The following is an 18,205-nucleotide window of genomic DNA, read 5'->3' on the forward strand; positions in this document are numbered from 1 at the left end:
ACCTTTCTTTGTTAGTGGAAATAATGTTTAGGGATACATAAAGGCCCTTTTCCACAGGTTCAATACAAGGAGACCAAGATAACTAATTTAGTACACGTCAGCATATTCTAGGATGGGGAAGTCAACTTTTAAAAGACCAAAGAGGAAACAAAGTACAGTTATATATGCAAAAAATGTCAAGTTGAATCATATAAAGCAAAGACATAAATGAGAAATAGGCCCATTGTGTTATGCATGTTTAGAAGTCCAATAACCATCCTTCTGCTGTCTCTACTGCTCCTGTGAGACAATTCCAACCTTCATTTCTCTTTACCTGTTGGCCTGGTGTGGACAGCCCTAATGTCAAGTCCACAATGTCCAACTCCCAGTTCTGAAGCATTCTCACGCAACCAGGCTTGGTTCAGAAAAATACTTCCTTATTACATGGTACATGTAGCTTGTAAACAGAACATTGCTAAAACTAAAGCCTTGGGTAAACTTCCCTCTATTTATCCCCCCTCCCCTTACTGCCTGGCGTCTCGATTCTTCTCCACCTGGTGGTGACCTCTTTCCTTCCTCCCCCTCCTACCAGAGCTCCTTCCTGGCTCTTTGGGCCCCAGCTGCCTTGCCGGCAATCAAGCCAATCAAAATTGCTCATATATGGTTAAGCTGCTTCCCAGCTCCCATTACAACCATTAACAGCAAACCCCCCACCCCAGTTACAAGTGGCAGAAACAAATCACTCCAACTCCCAACGAATGCAATACAATGGAAAACAACAACAGTTGGGTGATGCAGGTTCTGACACCTAATTTTCCACCATCTACCTGCACCCCACTGGTCCAGATAAAACAACACAGCATCCAGCTCAGGATGCTGACAGACCCTGCAAACAAATTGCCTCCAAAGCATTACATTTTTAAGCTCCTACAGAAGACAGGGGAATGCTTTTGCATGGAAAGGACTTGAAATGAATGTGTCTACATCTTCCGCTGTAAGTATAACCAGAGTAGTTCAGTTTCCCAACGTCTGATAGCCAAGGGCATTTATTTGCTGATTTGAAATAACAGCCGCAGTGCCTGCTGAAAACCTTTATTTTTAAAGCAGCAATATGGTACAGGTTGATATAGTCATTCAAGGAGAGTTGGAACTAGAGGTAGGACTCTGCGTAACCTGAAGTAGGTTGGAAAGGGTTTCTCCCCATTTTTAATTGATTAGTTTCACTTTCTTATCAGGGCCAAAGTTTCTGAGCTGAGGATAGAATTCAGATTCTACATTGCTCAGAATGTCCATTGTCCAAGCGAGTTCTTACAGGTTCTCCTCACAAATCCAGCGGTTTAATTCAGAGCAAGATTTTGAGACAACGGAATTTAATCCAATTGCAGCACAGTCTTTTGTTTTACCTTGAATATTAAATCTGTGTAGGGAAAGTGAAAAAAAAAACTTCATTTACAAGAGATTGTGTGTCAGTTGTAGAATAGAAATTTCATTTTTGTATGGGAGCTGCAGAAAGAGAATAAAATATGTATATATGGCAAAATTTCATAGACATTCTTTGTCACAGAAATTTGAAATATAGGCAATAAAAAGACAGGTATAATCCATCAAGATAACTAGGTTTTGTGAATATGCTTGCTGGCCTGGCCTGTTCTTAGAGGCAGAGGATATGTTTTTCAGGCCACTCCATTCAGGGTGCACAGCCCACCAGGAGGCAGATGCTAGGCGACTGGTTTTATCTGGACTGGGATTTTTCAGACACAGGTAGCCAGAGCTTATTCTAGGGGGTTCAAACCCTCTAGTGGGAATTGAACTCACAGACCTTTGCACTTTATATATTCTGGACATTCGTTTCAGGAGCTATCCAGGTCCTGGTACTCAGCAGCTGCAGGAAGGGATATCTGAAGGACTATCAGAATGGTATATGGAATCCACCTCACAATGCCAGGCGAACTTAATGACTGAATATTTGCCCTATGCCATGTCAGATCTAGGGAACCTGCACTCTTTTTTTAGCCTATGATTGCTTTTGTGTGGATTACCTCTCCACCCCACTTGATTTTCCAGTAGACCTGCACATCCCATGGAATGATGGAATGATCGCACTACTTTCTCATACCTGAACATCTGTCACTAACACCAGTGATGATACCATAGACTGCTAATGGAGTGTGTGGGGAGGAAAGTGGGAGATTAGTTGTACAGATATTGTACAGATCCATTGTGAACCACACAGCATAGTTTGAGATGGATTCCCAGGATAATACTGAAGAGAAAGTTGAGGGACAGCCACAGACTGGGGCAAGCAGCATGCAAAAGATATTTCAGCCCACAGAAGCAGGGAGGGCATGGGAAGCGTTTCAGAAGGGGCCCTCCCTAGTTTTCTGGAGAGAGAAAGGAGAGGAGGGGAGAAATACTTTCAGTCTTGCAAGATTCTGTTTTTATGTACCTCTACAATAAGGAAAGAGATAGGATTGATTGTTGTGCTTCTTGTCTGGACTACCTTGACGAGCTAACAGCATAGATTTGTCAGACTAAATCTTATTTAATGTTTGGGTCAGGTAACTTCCTTAGCAGATTTTTGAGAACGTTGATTTGAGCAAAGCTTCTGACAAAGCACTCCCTGCTGCTTTGAGTAAAAAGCTAGTTAATTATAGCTGGATGGCATATCTACTAGGTGGAGCCAGAAGTGCCCTGCCCTTTTTTTTCAGTTTTACGGTGCTATATATATTCGCGGATAAGCCAAGAATTTTAGCTGCCCAACTGCACCCAAAGAGTTGCTTTGGCTTATCCACAGATGGGCTTATCTGTGAGTATATACAGTAATATTTTTTATACTATATATACCCATATATACTCGCAGATAAGCTCAACTGCAGATAGACTGACCTTTGAATTTCTAAGATAAATACCATGAAAAAGAGGATTTTATGTGTGAGTGGCACATTTCTCACGATATTTTGGTTTAAAATTCAAGAGTTGGCTTATCCGGAGATGGGCTTGTTGTTGTTGTTGTTTAGTCGTTAAGTCGTGTCCGACTCTTCGTGACCCCATGAACCATATTGCGCCAGGCCTTCCTGTCCTATGGGCTTATCTGTGAGTATATACAGTAATACTTTTTGCCACAACAATCCAAAGTGGATCAATATTACAATCCACAGATTGATGCAGGGAGAACTAGCCTGTAGTGGTCTGTCACCTCCCCTTCATCCTTTGCTAGGAGCAGACTTCTTTGAGGGGAAGAGGCAGCCTCATTTCTTTGAGTACTTCTTCAAAGGCCAATGTTGCGGTGGAAAGGTTCATGGATGCAGGCGTGTGCAGGGTCAGGGTCCGGAATTTCAGATTTTAAATGTTTTCTGTGAAGCCAATGCACAGCTAAACACCCACATTTGCTGCCAGATGCAGCCACCTGTCCGTGGGTGGCCCACTCCTACTCTACGTAAACGATCATGATCAGAAGCCTAATAAACTTACATGCCAAAGTCAAACCTTGTGTTATCAATCCATCTCCACTGTCCATCGGAATTTCTCCGACTCAGGCCAATGAAGTAATCTGCATTTCGTGTTCTGCTGTTCAGGAATGACTGGGTAGGATGAACAGGAACAAAAGGTTACAAAAAGCAGTGACGTCACAGTTCTTTATTATGGACCTGCAATGCTGAGGCAGGGGTCTGTTTTTTCAGGTATCCTTAGGATAAAGGAAAAGGACAGGCCCTGGGTAAACCTACATTATTTGTACCAGTTGTGTACAAATCACATTCGTCATGCATCACACGTCAACAAAAATGATACCTTATCCATTACAAAGGCTTCTATCGCAAATAAATGCCATGCGATTCCTCGTTGGCTTCACTACAACATCAGTTCTAAGCTCTCTGGAATTGGGCCAATCAAATGCATATTCTTTAAGGAAAGGAAATGAATACAAACTTGCATTAAAAGAATCAAGACAGGTCTATGACAAAGGGGATTGGAATCATTTTGATTTCAAGCTCTTTCCCATACACAGTGTCTGTAGAAGTCATTTCCCCACAGTAGCTGAAGAGAACTGGCTTCCAAATTTGTCCTGTTCTACTTTTAGAATGTTTTAACACTGGTTATCTTTGCCTGGAGGGTTCAACATAATTTATATTGGTATTTGATTTTGAATCTCTAATCTGCAATGGTATTTCAGATTTGATTAGATTTTAAAGAGATTCGCTAGGGGTACGTTGGGTATTGGATAACTGGCAGATCGTGAGATTTCATTTTGGAGTCTTCCCACATCAGAATCATCAAGAGAAGCCAACATCTAAACACTCCAGATGTTACATGCAAGTATTGTTTCATCCTAAATTGCCATTAGATGTGCATGAGAAATGGGTGAAGTTTTGTAGAATCTTATAGTGAGCTGTTTGACATGTAGCAGGAAATGAAACAATTACAGATAAATCTGTCAGAAGATATGCCTAACAGAAAAGACATTAGCAGATAGGCTAAGAAAAGCCATATATACCTCTACTTTTCCTCAACTCAGGGAAAGAGGAATAGTAATTTTAAAAAAAATTACCCCACCCAAAAAGACTTTGCTTGTTACTTTCTTCTAGGCCCAAACTCTGCAATTTGAGTTGCTACTTTGCAGAGGCAAAAACACCCTCTCAACTGAGGGAATGGTTGCCATGGTCTCTAAGATCTCCTAGAACAGCCTTTAAACATAGTTCTGCAATAGTTGGGGTAATTATACAATTGCTCAATGTATAGAATGTTGCTGGTTCAAAACCTACCCAAAATATGTATGTGTGTTTTTCAATTACTATTTTTCTTTTCCTGAGTTACTTTCTTTCCACAGGGCTTTTTTTCCTTTAAAATAAGTCCAGTGGTGCACTGTCTCATTGTTGCTCCAGTCACCTGAGGTAGAGAAGTGTTTGTAAAAATTAGGAAACAATACACTGCTGGAATTATTGAAAAACAGTGGAAAAGTAGGTACCCCAGAGAAAGAAAGAATATTTTTAAATACTTCAGGTAGTTTTCAAACCTACAATATTCTATATACTAGTGAAATGTTATGCTTAAATGCCATAGCAGGATTATTGTTAAAGGTAGCTATAGAAAATATTAGAAACCAATAGGATGACAAGAAATGGAATTTTATTTTCTAGCTGGTTGTTGTACATATATTATGAGTATTTTGATACTTTAATTTTGTATGTATGTATGTATGTATGTATGTATATATATATATATATACACACACACATACATACGTATGTATGTATGTATGTATGTACACACACACACACACACACAGAGTTTTAAATTACTTAGTAAGGCCACAGCAGCAGGGAATTGTCCCATAGGTGGGGCAGGGTAGCCTGCAACTTTGCTAGCTGTTGCCAAAGTAACTCTGTCTGGACAGGATTTCTTAAACTGACTTAGGGTCAAGCTGGCATGAGCAAAGGACAGGAGTGGCTTAAAAAGGTATGCTGCAGATAGGCCCTTCCATTTAAAGGTAAATTGTTTTGTGGGGGGAAACAGTTACACCTTATTTTCTGGAACTGTAATGAGTTTTATGTTTGCCCCAAAATACTTGCAAAATTCTTGCTGGTTTACTATCCACTCTATTTTCTCACCAGTTCTGCTTTGTTGTTGATAATGGCAAGATGAGAATCTGACTGGGCACATTCCTTCTGGCTCTCATCCCACGTTTTTTCCAGAGTAGAAAAGTGGTAGCACTTTCCCTCGTACAGAGTCCATCTTACGGGACAGCCTATGGAAAACAGGGAAACAGGCTCAGTGCAGACAAAGGAGGAGAATTCCCACTTTCCCTGGTGCTGTTCACATTGCAAACTCACTGGTTTTTCCTGATGAGGTGGTTTTGGGGACTTCGGGGAAGATCTGTGAAACTGAATACAAAGGACTCTTAATATAAGCAGGCATTTTGAAAGCTATTAAGGACATTCACAAAAAATGCTCACTAAATTCAAGTCCACCTCCTCCCTCCCAGCTATACTGCCCTTCTCCTATAGAAAGTGACTCTTTACAGTTGAGAATTTCCTTTCATGATCCATTGAAACTTCCCATGCTAGTTCAAACACTGACAGAAATGTTGTATAACGTGTTCTAACGAAGTATTGGAGTTTGAATATGATCAACAATCTAGCTTTCATGTACAATTTAGTAAAGTCAGGGGAGATTCAATAAACCAATAAATAAATCTCAGTGGCGTACAATACATTTCACCAACTGGCTTCTCCTGGATATGGATAATCTGGTCCCAATAATTCATGTTCTGGTATCAACTGTATGTGTGTGGTGGGGTGGTGGGGGGGAAGAGTTTGGGGATGATAAGGTTGTTCTGTATGAAAGGGCACTTATATACCCTTCTCTCTGTTAGATCAGAAACAATTCGCCTTTGGCCTTTAGATGAGTCCCTTCTACGGTGGATGGATAAGTCCCCTGTCCTTGAGGTTAAATAGCTGGGAAAGAGGTTGCTGGAGGCTTTTGTGTTTTTGAATTTCCCTGAATATTAATCCCTGGCTATGGGGAAGCAAAGACAGCAACCTCAGCACACCCAGCTTGTGGGAAGAAATGTTCCCCAAACATTACGTTTGGGCTTGCTCCTACAACCCGAGCTGAGGGGCAGACAAAAAGGTGATTGCAGCAAATACAGCTGAAGGCAGCCACTGCAGGCTCTGCATTTGACTGAGAAACATTCTCTGGGAAGGGATCAGGTCTCCCTGCCACACACAGAGGTACTCAGAAGGAACAACTGTATCCCAAGTGAACACAGGATTTGCACACCCCTCCAACTGCCCGGCCTGTGTGTTGGTCATAATTACTGAAACACTGGGCCTGTTGAAAGCAAGGCGAGGCGGCATGGCAGCAAGGGCCAGGTTGCTCAATGTGGGCCAAAGAGAAGCAACCGCTATGTTCTCTATGAGTTTGCATCCGCAGCCTGAGGAAGTGGGTTTCTTGCTGACGATTAAGGAAGAAATGACAAAGGGGAAGAGCCAGCAGGTTATGGGCCCTCCCCAGCAGACGTAATTCCTTAACCTCAGGACTTGAAGTGAAAGCAGACAATTCCCCCCCCTACCGCTGCCCTTTCCCAGTGTTAGCAAAATTCGAGAGTTTTTGACTCTCCCCAATTAGGATTCAGTCCAGCAGAAGATCAGACACGAAAGTACCAGCTGAGATTTTAAAGTTTTATTGAAAGTAAGCCAATTGAATCAGCTGGGGTCTCCCCTTAAGGCAGAGGAGTACCCTGATCACACTCAAAGAAGAAGATTTTATACACGTTTCTTACACAGAGATACAGCAATTGACAAATTGATTGGCTAAAATTGGCATAAATTTGAGATCCTCCTTATTATTATTGGGGGAAACCTATCTCCCCGATGACCCATTGGTTGCCAGTCAAAGTTTGGTTGTCTTCTGATATTTATGGTTTCCTGGAATGCAGAGGCATCTCCAGAGCAACTGAAGGGTGTTCTGGAGGCTATCAATTGGGGTCAGTTCCCCCCATATCTTTATGGCCTCGACACTTAAGGAGACAGGATGTCTGCCCAATGTCTTTCAACAATAACAGAAATGAGAGGAATGTGTGAAGGTTCATGAACATTAGTTTCCTTGTCATCCCCTGACTCCCCAAACCCAAGTAAAGCAAGAACAAGAACAACAACGGCAATATACTTTGCGTATGGAACGTAGATCAGTGCTATGTTGGTCAAAAGAGCCGTTATGGTTGGAAAGGAGCAAACCCCAAGAATGGCCTGACGTGCAAAGGAAGCATTATTAAACCATCATTCTCCAAAATCAGAAGACTGTTAGTAAAAAAAAAAAAAAAGTCACGGTGATACCTACAATATAGAAAGAACAGAGAACTGCCAATCAGCTTAATAGTGACAGTTGGCACTAGTAAACCCACGAGTTTCCAGTCCATATTATTCTGTAGTTTAGATGCAAAAGACCAAGAAAGTTCTCTTTTTCCATGCAGACTGAAATCTTCACTGATGCCTCAAGCACGGCTTGAACCTGAAATATAAAGCGAGCTAAATAAGATAAAGTGCAGTATAAGACTTGACACTACAGGCTGAGAGTCAGCATTTTCTATCAGTAAATAGAAATCACGATGTTCACTTAGGCTCGTAACTGATAATGACTGCATGCAGAATATGAATTTTAAGGTTTCAGAACTTTCTTCTCCATTTTTTTTTACTTCAGGTTTTTTTCTTTTTCTGTACAGTTGATGAGCAGAAATTTACAAGTTTTAGGGATCTTCCTCACGACTAGATTCACATGCATTTCTCCAGGTTCTGAGTCAGCAGAAAAGTATACCTGTTTAAACTGTGTTGCCGCAATAGCCCTATTCTGCCTCAGTGGCAAGGTCAGCGGTGGGGAGGGGTAGGTTGGGGTGGGGTGAGTATAGGCAAGTGAAATTTCTTTCACTCCCTTCCCAAATGAGATGCTCCACTGCCTTTTTCTCCCCCTTTGCTCCCTCAGTGTGCTCTTCTTTGTGTTAGATGCGTGTTTGTGTTAGAAGTGGGTGTATTGGGGAAGTGAGTTTCTTGCACCAACCAACTGCCCTTAGACAAGCCCAGTGTGGAGAAAGAGAGGCTTCTTGACCAGCAGCCCCAACTGCAGCTTGTAAAATGAGAGGCACCATCATCCTGACCTCGACGTGTTGCTCTGGAGTCCTTGGGGTTCTCTGAGTTGGTTGTTTTCTTGCAGACCTTTCGTTACCTGACTAGGTAACATCTTCAGTGCAAGAAGGGAGCAGGGTTTGCCCTGCCAGTGTTGGTGGGGGTGTTGTTTTCTCCTTGGTAGTTCCTAGATTAGGCTGTTGTTTACTGCTTGATTGTTGTCTGAGTCAGTAGTTCTGTTAGCAAAATTTGAGAGTTTCTGACTCTCCCCAATTAGGATTCAGTCTGGCAGAAGATCAAACACGAAAGTACCAGCTGAGATTTTAAAGTTTTATTGAAAGTAAGCCAATTGAGTCAGCTGGGGTCTCCCCTAAGGCAGAGGAGACCCCTCCCACGCCCAAAGAAGACAATTTTATACATGTTTCTTACAAAGAGATACAGCAATTAACAAATGATTGGTTGAAATTCGCATACGTTTTGGATCCTTCTTTTGATTGGGGGAAATTTATCTTCCTGATGACCTATTGGATGCTAGTCAGAGTTCAGGGCAACCCCCACCCCACCCCCTTTTGTCTTTATGGCCTCGACCCTTATGGAAACCGGATGTGGAATGAGAGAAATGTGTGAAGATTCATGAATGTCTGTGTCTGTGTAAAGAAGTAAAGATAATGTTTGAGAGAAATGTGTGAAGATTTCTCAATGTCCGTGTCTGGGTTATCCCTTTGGTTTTCAAATGTAAAGAAGTAAATATGATGGAAACTAAGAGCCCTTTTTCATAAGGTTTCAGTTCCCCCCTTTTAAATTCTTAATATTTTAAACCAAGAATTTAAACGTTGTAAGGAAAGGTTTTCTGTACCAAGACAAGGTACTTGTTTTTCTGCAGAGAACTTGGTCGTATACAGGTGCTAGGTGTAGAAATAAAGATGGGGAAGCAGTACAGACATGTGCAGATTAATAAACCACAAACAATTACAACTACTAAGCCAATAAAAAGATAGCGCAGCCATGAAAAATTAGGTAGCCAGGAGGTTAACCAAGACCAGTCCCCCCTAGAATTATTCCAATCTTCAACAGACTCTTCTCTATCTTTTCGTATTTCTGCCACAATGTGAGCAATCTGTTTATGGTCAACCAGGAGTCCTTTTATCTGTGAATGCAAGAGAGCCCAAAATGTAGACAGGAGAGCCTGAACAGTTCCTTGTGCTGAAATCCAATCCCCAACCCCCCAAGTTGCATGTGAGAAATATTTGACATAGTTCTGACAAGCAATTCAATTCAATTCAATTCGGGAGAGACTTAGAATTGGTCCTTAACTTGCACAGTTCAGCTCAAACTGCGATAGAAAGATCCCATGCCTTCAGGATGGAGAGAGAAAATGGCTTAGGCGGTTGAATACAGGGCAATCCACTTCTGCAAGCTCTCTCTTACAATCTGCATGCCCAGTCTTCCGCAGGATGCCCTGAGTTTCACTTGAGGGGTTTTGCTTGCCCACTGTACGTACTGTAGACACATGGTATATCAACAATAAAAAGTACATTTAGAGTTTTAGATGAGAATTAGAGAGTGCTGATTGCATGCCCACTCTCTCACAAAGTCAAAAGAGTCACAAGAGTCACAAGAGTCATCCAGTGGCTTTGTGTAGACAGGGAATCTTCCTTGCCAGTGATGAGGCATAGATGTGTAGACCCAATGGTTATACTGCTGTTCAGCGATGCCAATCTGGTAGTTGAAATGTCCGTGTATGCAGTGGTCAGCGAGAGGAAAAGGCAAGCACTTTCAGTCAGCGCAGGCATCCATGATTTAAACAGATTCACGCCCCAACTCAAGAGCTTGGAAAACTCCTCCTGAGGTGACTGCCATACTCATGAGTTCCTACTGAAGTCTACTGAACAAAAAGACATTAACCACTCTTATAGGGGAGTCTTCTTCTGTCTGGAGATATGAAGCATGTTCCTCCCCCCTCCCAGGACAGAATACTTTGCCTGCTTTCAATTACTCAGTGCCCCCCTTCACCCACACTTGCTCTTGTGGGCCCAAATGCTTTCCCCCTTTTCTTACTCTGTACAGGGGAGAGGGCGGTCGAAGATGGTGTTAGAGTATAAGCTGCTGTGAACAACTCTCTCTCAGTTTATTCTACTTCTCAGGGGTATCAGCATAATTTTAATGATAAACAAGGATGCGGAAACATAAATTAGAAATGAAAAGGACCTTGAGAAAAAAAATCAAAACGTGGTACTCACAAGACACTCATCTAAGAAAACATCACAAGCAAGGCAAGGCAGAGATGACCACCAGGCAGCCAAAGATAAGTGATTTATTACAGCCTAAGGGTGCTAAACATTAAGTCCTATTTTCCTTCACCTTCGACTCCTGTATCCCCTGATAACAACCTCTACTCTTCATTAGATTGGGATGTGGAAGAGTGCTCTACTTCCGAAAACGAGGCAGTCAAAAGTGACAGAGGGGAGGATATTGTCCATACTAGAACAAACTTTAAAGGTGATTTTGATTTGGCTGCTAAGAACTGCCTCCTAACACCACAAACAGTAATCGCAATATTTGACCACCTCCTAGATCCTAACAAAAAAATAGATGAACTAAAAAGTTTACTGGAAAACCTTATCTCCAAACCGGTTAAGGAATTGGATAACAACATGAATACCTTAAAGTTTATTCCTGACATGCAGTCTAGGCAGCTGCAGAAGGAGCAGAGAAACTCTGGCAAAGATGAGGCAAAGAACAGGTTGGTACTGCAGAGGCATACAATCTTGCTGCAGGTTACTGACACGCCCCTGAACAGGTACCACAACAGAGGAGCAATATTAAAGTCGCTTGCTCAATTAATCCATTGCAGGGTATATTCAAATGAGCTTACGGAAATTTCTTGGCTGCCTAGTAGATATAGAGTACTAAAAGAATACTTCTAACTTTTGTGCAACCCACTTTACCAGCAATGCTCTTGAAGCTCAAGAAGCAGCTATGGCAATATCATATCTTCCCGGTACGTGTGTTCCATAATAACTGTATTCAGCCTCTGTTAAACACCGGGAGGAGAACCAGGTATGAGAGGGAGGCAAGCATAAGCCTTGGAGTCACTAATGATAGCGAGCCCTTATCTGCAGAGAGAAAAACTCCTCCTCCACCTAGGCCAGAACATGACACACAAAGGGAAGAATCTACCTCAAAACCTCAGGTGCTGGATACTTTAATGAAAGATGAGGAAGAGATGATCCAATTGTTTGCCACCCTCACCTCTGAGGCACAGCAATTGATTTTGAATAAACTAGAAATAGTTAAAGCAATGCTCCTATCAGCCATGGAGGCAACTGAGACCCTAGGCTCCTTATTCCCCACTACCTGGCCCTCTGTAGAAAAGCTGTTAAGGCCTAGCCCCGAGAGTATAAAATTTTCAACAACAAAAAAACCAGAAGAAGTTGTAACAGCTCGGGGCAGGGTTGTAAAACAGAAAAGGCTAACCAACCAGTCAATGTAATGCAACACCTAAATAACTATTCTGGGAACTGACCCTTAGGGGGTGATTTAAAATCTTTGCCCCCCCCCCCAGAGGCACCCTAGGCAAGCTCTAGAAACCCCCCTGCAAGTGCACCATAATATGGACTCTAATACTGACTTTATCCAGCAAGAAGACACCCCACTTGCTGTTGATCATCCATCATTGCATGCGACCAACACTAGTAGGAGCTTAGAGTCAGAGCAGCCCGTGGACACTGACTACCAGCCTGTCTCTGGCGATATACTCTGTACAGGGGGTTTCCCTTTTGTCACAGAGGGAAGGTGATTTTGTGCAGGATCAGTTGCACCACTCTCTCTCCTGCTGTGAGGCTCCTTTCAGGTCTCTCTGGGTCTAGGTGGAGAAGCATTCCTTGGTAGCCAGGGTCTATTACATCCTCCTCCGTACATCTATGCCCAGTAGTGCCAAGTCAGTTATTTTTTATTTACAATGATGTCACTGGGCACTCTCGAGTCTGCTCCTGCAGCTTCCTCAGTTGCAGCCACCAGCAGGAAAGCATCAGACTCTAACTTCCACACATGGAGCGTGCAAACCTTCTCTCCTGGGGGAGGTTTTGATATTGGGCATAGACTAGGTGAAGGTCAACAAATCATTGATTGAGCTTCAGGATGGCTTTATCCAATAGTGGTCTCCACCCCTTCAACGATTTGTGGCCAGACAGGACGTGGAATTGCTGCTTTGGGAGGCCTTACCTGTGAAAACCCAGTGCCAATATCCCAAGAGATCTCCAAAAGATTGGCTTTGCCTCACAGTGCAGAGAGTGGCTGAGTTGAGATCCTGTTGATCATCTCTGTAGGGATTCTTGAGCCTTGGTAGGATGAATTACCTGATCATGCAGTGTAGGATGAAGCTGCTAGGCTGATTCTTACTACCATAGGGAAGACAACTCATGAGAGGCTAGCCTAATTGTAGAAATGCATACCCAGATAGCAGGCCTTCATACCGTGAAAGGGTATGGGTGAATGCAAGCAGCCCTGAGACAAAACGTGGACTGTTTATCACATTTCTACTTAAATGAAGACATCATTATATACTTCAACTGCTAAGGACTGTAATACCTTCTCATTCTTAATAATTTCCTAGAATTAGAACTTGGAAAGATGGAAAGAAGGAATCTACATTGACATAGGAATTTATAGAGTGCCTTGATTGCTTCCCGAGCCAAAAGTTGTTAAAAAAAATTTTTTTAAGATAGACCATACCAGTTCATGGAAGCTCTACCAAATATTGTCCTAAGCATTGTTTCCTTTTTGTTCATAATATCCATATTGAGGGACAAAGATGAAACCTAGTAAACCTCTCCTCATAACCCGTTTAGTTAAAAGTAAAACACATAAAGACCCCCTTTAGGGCCAATGCTGGATTCCTGTTGCAAAGCAGAGAATGAGATTGCTGATAAAGGTTGAAATGCAAAGCACTCTCAGGGGCAGCACAGCAATTAAGCAATAGAGCAAAAAATGTACCTCCCTCCCCCTTCTCTGACTACAAAATACTGGAGCATGTTGCAAAGATGTCAGCCATTACAGTAGCATTTGAGCCTTCAGACTTTTACTCCTACCTTCACTTCTGCCCAAATGTTTTCCCCGCACCAGGAAAAAGGAAACAGAAGAACATGCACTCCTTCATTTCTTGGTGGGCCAATTCTTGGTAGCTTTTCTGGTATAGCTGCTTTTCTCTCTCTCTTTTTTTCTTTTAGGTCAGCTGCCTTCCCATCTTGTTTTTCATTTCCCAGGGACAAATTACTTTTTCAGTTCGGGGTGTGGCCAAGCACCCTCTCCGTTTTGGAAGAACCTACCTCACCAGTTTTCCGTGCCTCTTCTAATGCCAAGAATTCAGGAGGAGGCTCTTAGGAAGAAACGGCTTTTATTTGGTCGAGTAAAAGGAAGCTGGGTGGTCAGCAACCCAAAGCATAGGCAGCAAATATGCCAGGGTTTTGCCACGCCCACAGAAATGCAGACTTAGTTTTTATAGTCTTTGTTACAAAGATAAATTAATTTTTCTTTCGTCATCCCAGACTGGGAATTTCCCAGAGCTCGCCAATTTTTCATTACACACCCAAGAGGCGTCCCCCTGTGAGGGTGTGGCTTACTGGCACATCTGCCCATGCCAGAAGTCTTCCATACACCTAGCGCTAGGTTTTTCTTCCCTGGTCCGGCTTGCTTTCACTCACGCACACCGTCACTCGCAGCGAGGCGGGACACACTACTGGTGAACGGAGCACACTGGCTTTCAACTCTAGCAGTCGGTCTCAGACCTCGTGCCAAAATTGGGGCGTCTATACCCCGTTCACTGAGCAGTCCTGGTCACCTCTGGGAGACAAGACAATAGACACACACACACTGTTCCTTTCAATCGGACCGCCGGTTTTTCCTTCCCCCTTTGGGGATCCCTTAGGGGTCACCGGGCCCAAAGGGCCTGCCCCCCTCAGGATCACTTAACTGGAAAAACCTGCTCAGAGTACCCGAATGTACTCACCTGTTCTGGCGCAGCTCAAGGGTAATTCCCAGTCAGGAATCGTCAGATCTCCCCTTTGTGGGTCCCTTAGGGGTCACCGGGCCCAAAGGGGCTCCCCCCTTTCAGGACCACTGGACACTTAACAAGATCCCGGACGAGCCCCCATTTCTGTTAGTAAAATTTGAGAGTTTCTGACTCTCCCCAATTAGGATTCAGTCCAGCAGAAGATCAAACATGAAAGTACCAGCTGAGATTTTAACGTTTTATTGAAAGTAAGCCAATTGAGTCAGCTGGGGTCTCCCCTAAGGCAGAGGAGACCCCTCCCACGCCCAAAGAAGACAATTTTATACATGTTTCTTACAAAGAGATACAGCAATTAACAAATGATTGGTTGAAATTAGCATATGTTTTGGATCCTTCTTTTGATTGGGGGAAATTTATCTTCCTGATGACCTATTGGATGCTAGTCAGAGTTCAAGGTGACCCCCCCCCTTTTGTCTTTATGGCCTCGACCCTTATGGAAACCGGATGTGGAATGAGAGAAATGTGTGAAGATTCATGAATGTCTGTGTCTGTGTAAAGAAGTAAAGATAATGTTTGAGAGAAATGTGTGAAGATTTCTCAATGTCCATATCTGGGTTATCCCTTTGGTTTTCAAATGTAAAGAAGTAAATATGATGGAAACTAAGAGCCCTTTTTTATAAGGTTTCAGTTCCTTGACTCTGCAGTTGACTCTACAGTTTAACCCTGAGCTACATGTATTCTCTCCTCTTGACATGTTGCTCTGCCATGGTGCAGGACATGCTGCCCCTTGGGAGGGTCACGGCATCTAGACAATGCCCTTGAAAGCTCATGCGTCAAGCAGTCTCTTCCTGCCACCAGCTCTCTTGCATGCTGAGCCTGGAGGGAGCTGCCCATTCAAGTCAAGGAAGCCCCAATTGCCAGCCATAGGCTTTAGCAGCTATTGGCTCGTCACTGGAAAGCCTTGGGCGTGGCAGCAGGGCAGAGGGCAGAGGATGAGATGTGAAAGGAGGTGTTAAGTGATTCTTTCAGGGAATCTCACAGGTAATCCTGCCTATGGGTCCCCAATCCGAAGGCTGCCCCTTTCATCTCAGAATCCCTCTTTGCTCACCCTTCTCCCCCCACCAGCCATTCTTCCTCCACCCATTGTTTTCTTCTCCAATTATGTGGTTGTGTGTTGAGCAAGTTCCCCTTTTCCCCATCCCTCATGTCTTGCTCAACTGTGGCTGGTTGGTACACGAAACTTGCTTCTTCTCTTCCTCCCACCTTAGCCAGATTTGCTGAACTCTGGAATTGTGGTTTTGAACAAGGACGTACACCTACATCCAACCACAGAGCAGAAGAAGGAGGAACGTTGGGGAGAAAATAACAAAAAAGAAGCAGGAGGAGGGGGCAGACTGAGATGGGGTTTGCTGACGAACAGAAGTTATTGGCAGTGTCTCCTTCTGTCCAAAGACCAAGCTCCCCCCCAAAACAAGCCAAATCAAACCAAAAGCATGCAGATACTCATACACACCTGCAGACTATCATTCTACCAAACCATGAAACGCTTGACAAAACAGCCCAGTCAGGCAGATGCTCCTCTAGATGCCTGGCGTCCAGCCTCTCCTGCAGCCCATGCCAAAAAGCCAGGCAATTGAAGGAGAAGGGGCTTGTCCACAGCAGCCTCAAATGCCAATGGGATTTGGGCACATCCCAGCCCCTGACCACATCTCAGCACATCATCAAGCAAGCACAGGAGCTCATGCCAATGACCAGTTTTATCAGGAGGAGAGGGGAAACACGGCTTTAAACCTGGAACAGTTCAATAGGAATTTAAGCTGCCTCCACTGTGAGATGGCTTAAATCCCTGTGTCATGAGGACGTGTCCTTCAATACCAGTTAGTGTGGGGGGGGGGGACTGAGCCCTTAAGATAAGCTTCTGTAGGAGTCAAGCAAACAGTGTGTAACTAATTGCTCATGTATCTGGTCCAATGAAATTCACTAGTTACAGCTATTTCCAGCACAAAGTGCCCATATGAGATCTACTTGCCACATAGCTGTTAAAGGTGAGGAACCAGCCCCAATTAGAAGGGCAGAAAAGAAGAGGAGAAGGTGACAGCTAGCACCACAAACTCAAAGAAATAAGTGTTCAAAACCCTGTACTTGGGTGGGCAAATCCATCCACTTTACTTCCTCTTACATTCAAATACTTTATGTTATGTTCTGGAATTGGTTAACAAAAATGAACCCAGTCAAACCAAACTCTTCCTCGTTCCTCCTCTAAATGGAGGAGTTACATGTCCATATCAAATCAGTTGAATGTGAATCGCAGAGAAATCTCTGGAACCCGAGTCATGGCTAATCTTCATAAACTGATCTGGATACAACCCCCTGGATTAGAGCAGAAACAAAATAAGCTTACTTGAGTGGAAATGGGATATTGTTTCTGTTTTCTTCCACAGTTGGTCATCGAATTCTCGCTGTGCCTAAGAGGGCTTAATTGCGCCTTTTCTCTCTTCTTAGCTCTTTCCCCCTTTGCTTCACTTGGACTGTGTTTCACTTCTTCATTTCCTAAAGTAGTAATTTTCTCAGCTAGTTAGATTATGTAATTGCCTTTCTTAAGATATACATATTGCCCTTTTTCCTTTTATAGGCTGTATGCATATGACAGCACTATTGAGCATATAATTGGAAGAGTGTGCTTTGTTCTCCTCCTCCCATTTTAGCCACCCCTGTGAGGTGGCTAAGGCTCAAAGTAGATAAATGACCCGTGAACTTTGTGGATAAGTGGAGATCTGAACTTGGTCCTGGCCAGCTTTTCTAACCTCCCAGTTTATTTAGCTTCTTTCTAAATGTTAGAAAGAGGTAGCCTATCCCTTTACGATGGGTGGCCAAGAGAGGGATGGATTGCTGTGCCATCCCAAGAAACGATGCAGCTGTGTTAAAGAGAGGTGCGAGGCTGGTCCTCGTACATACATTGAATCACCTTGTTGGAATCAAATCTGAACCCTGCACAGCTCTAATGAACTGACCCTCCTACTTCAGTGGAGCCAGATGGTGGTAAGATTCAGGGTTTCTTCTTTGAGCTGCAGCAATTCCTCATTTCATTTCATTTCATTTCATTTCATTTCATTTCATTTCAAGCACAGTTTTGCAAATCCACAACAAAATACCCAAATGGGCAGAGGACCTGTACATATTAAACTTTAAGGGACAGTTTAATACTGATTGTTTACTGTACTTGCTGATCTGAATCAAATCTATATCCCCTAAAAGACAGTCAGTTCTGGCCTAAGGTGGGTTTGTTCACATTGACAAGATCTTTAGAAGAATAAAATTGGAGATCATTAATGCTCCAAGTACGAGGGAGATTCTTCTAGACCAAATTTCTAGCATATGACATTTACTATGTGAGAAGGAATATGATGGATCAGCACATTTGTCTTGTTAAAAATAGGACAAAATAGGTTGAATGCAGAGAAGCAGTGAAAATGTAGGCATATCGATGTACTGGCAGGGAAAGTCTAGTCATTTGGGACAGGATTCAGCACCCCCAGTTTGGATGGACTCATAGCTGTCAGAATAATCAAGCAATTGAGGAACATTTATAATATTAAACACG

The 18,205-nt window shown here is 43.1% G+C and overlaps 1 protein-coding gene across 3 annotated transcripts; it reads right to left on the bottom strand.

Moving 5' to 3' along the window:
* Window positions 1-203: 203 nt before the first annotated feature.
* On the bottom strand, window positions 204-17,162 carry LOC103055882 (C-type lectin domain family 5 member A-like). 3 transcript variants are annotated; one of them, XM_088138556.1, is made up of 6 exons: window positions 17,006-17,162; window positions 7,816-7,986; window positions 5,808-5,858; window positions 5,586-5,722; window positions 3,451-3,560; window positions 204-1,396 (listed from the first exon to the last, which is right to left on the bottom strand). In XM_088138556.1, exons 2-6 carry the CDS (start codon window positions 7,892-7,894, stop codon window positions 1,288-1,290), a joined length of 486 nt encoding a protein of 161 aa, XP_087994682.1. In that variant the 5' UTR covers window positions 7,895-7,986; window positions 17,006-17,162; the 3' UTR covers window positions 204-1,287. The 3 variants fall into 3 exon arrangements, with proteins under 3 accessions (XP_087994682.1, XP_087994683.1, XP_087994684.1); XM_088138557.1 differs by lacking the exon at window positions 17,006-17,162 and adding an exon at window positions 13,922-15,317; XM_088138558.1 differs by lacking the exon at window positions 17,006-17,162 and adding an exon at window positions 13,685-13,890.
* Window positions 17,163-18,205: the final 1,043 nt, after the last annotated feature.

The sequence above is a fragment of the Python bivittatus genome, unplaced genomic scaffold (genome assembly GCF_059951505.1).
Source record: "Python bivittatus isolate LINGU-HERP-01145 unplaced genomic scaffold, Pbiv_v1 ctg000270_np1212, whole genome shotgun sequence".
Taxonomy (NCBI): domain Eukaryota; kingdom Metazoa; phylum Chordata; class Lepidosauria; order Squamata; family Pythonidae; genus Python; species Python bivittatus.

Excerpts from the sequence above, each read along its gene's own strand:
- LOC103055882 (XM_088138556.1), bottom strand. The coding sequence starts at position 7,894 with ATGGACTGGAAACTCGTGGGTTTACTAGTGCCAACTGTCACTATTAAG. Across the intron at positions 3,561-5,585 it reads TCAACAACAAAGCAGAACTG|TCATTCCTGAACAGCAGAAC; the intron begins GTGAGAAAATAG and ends CATCCTACCCAG. Across the intron at positions 1,397-3,450 it reads ACAAGGTTTGACTTTGGCAT|ATTTAATATTCAAGGTAAAA; the intron begins GTAAGTTTATTA and ends TTCCCTACACAG.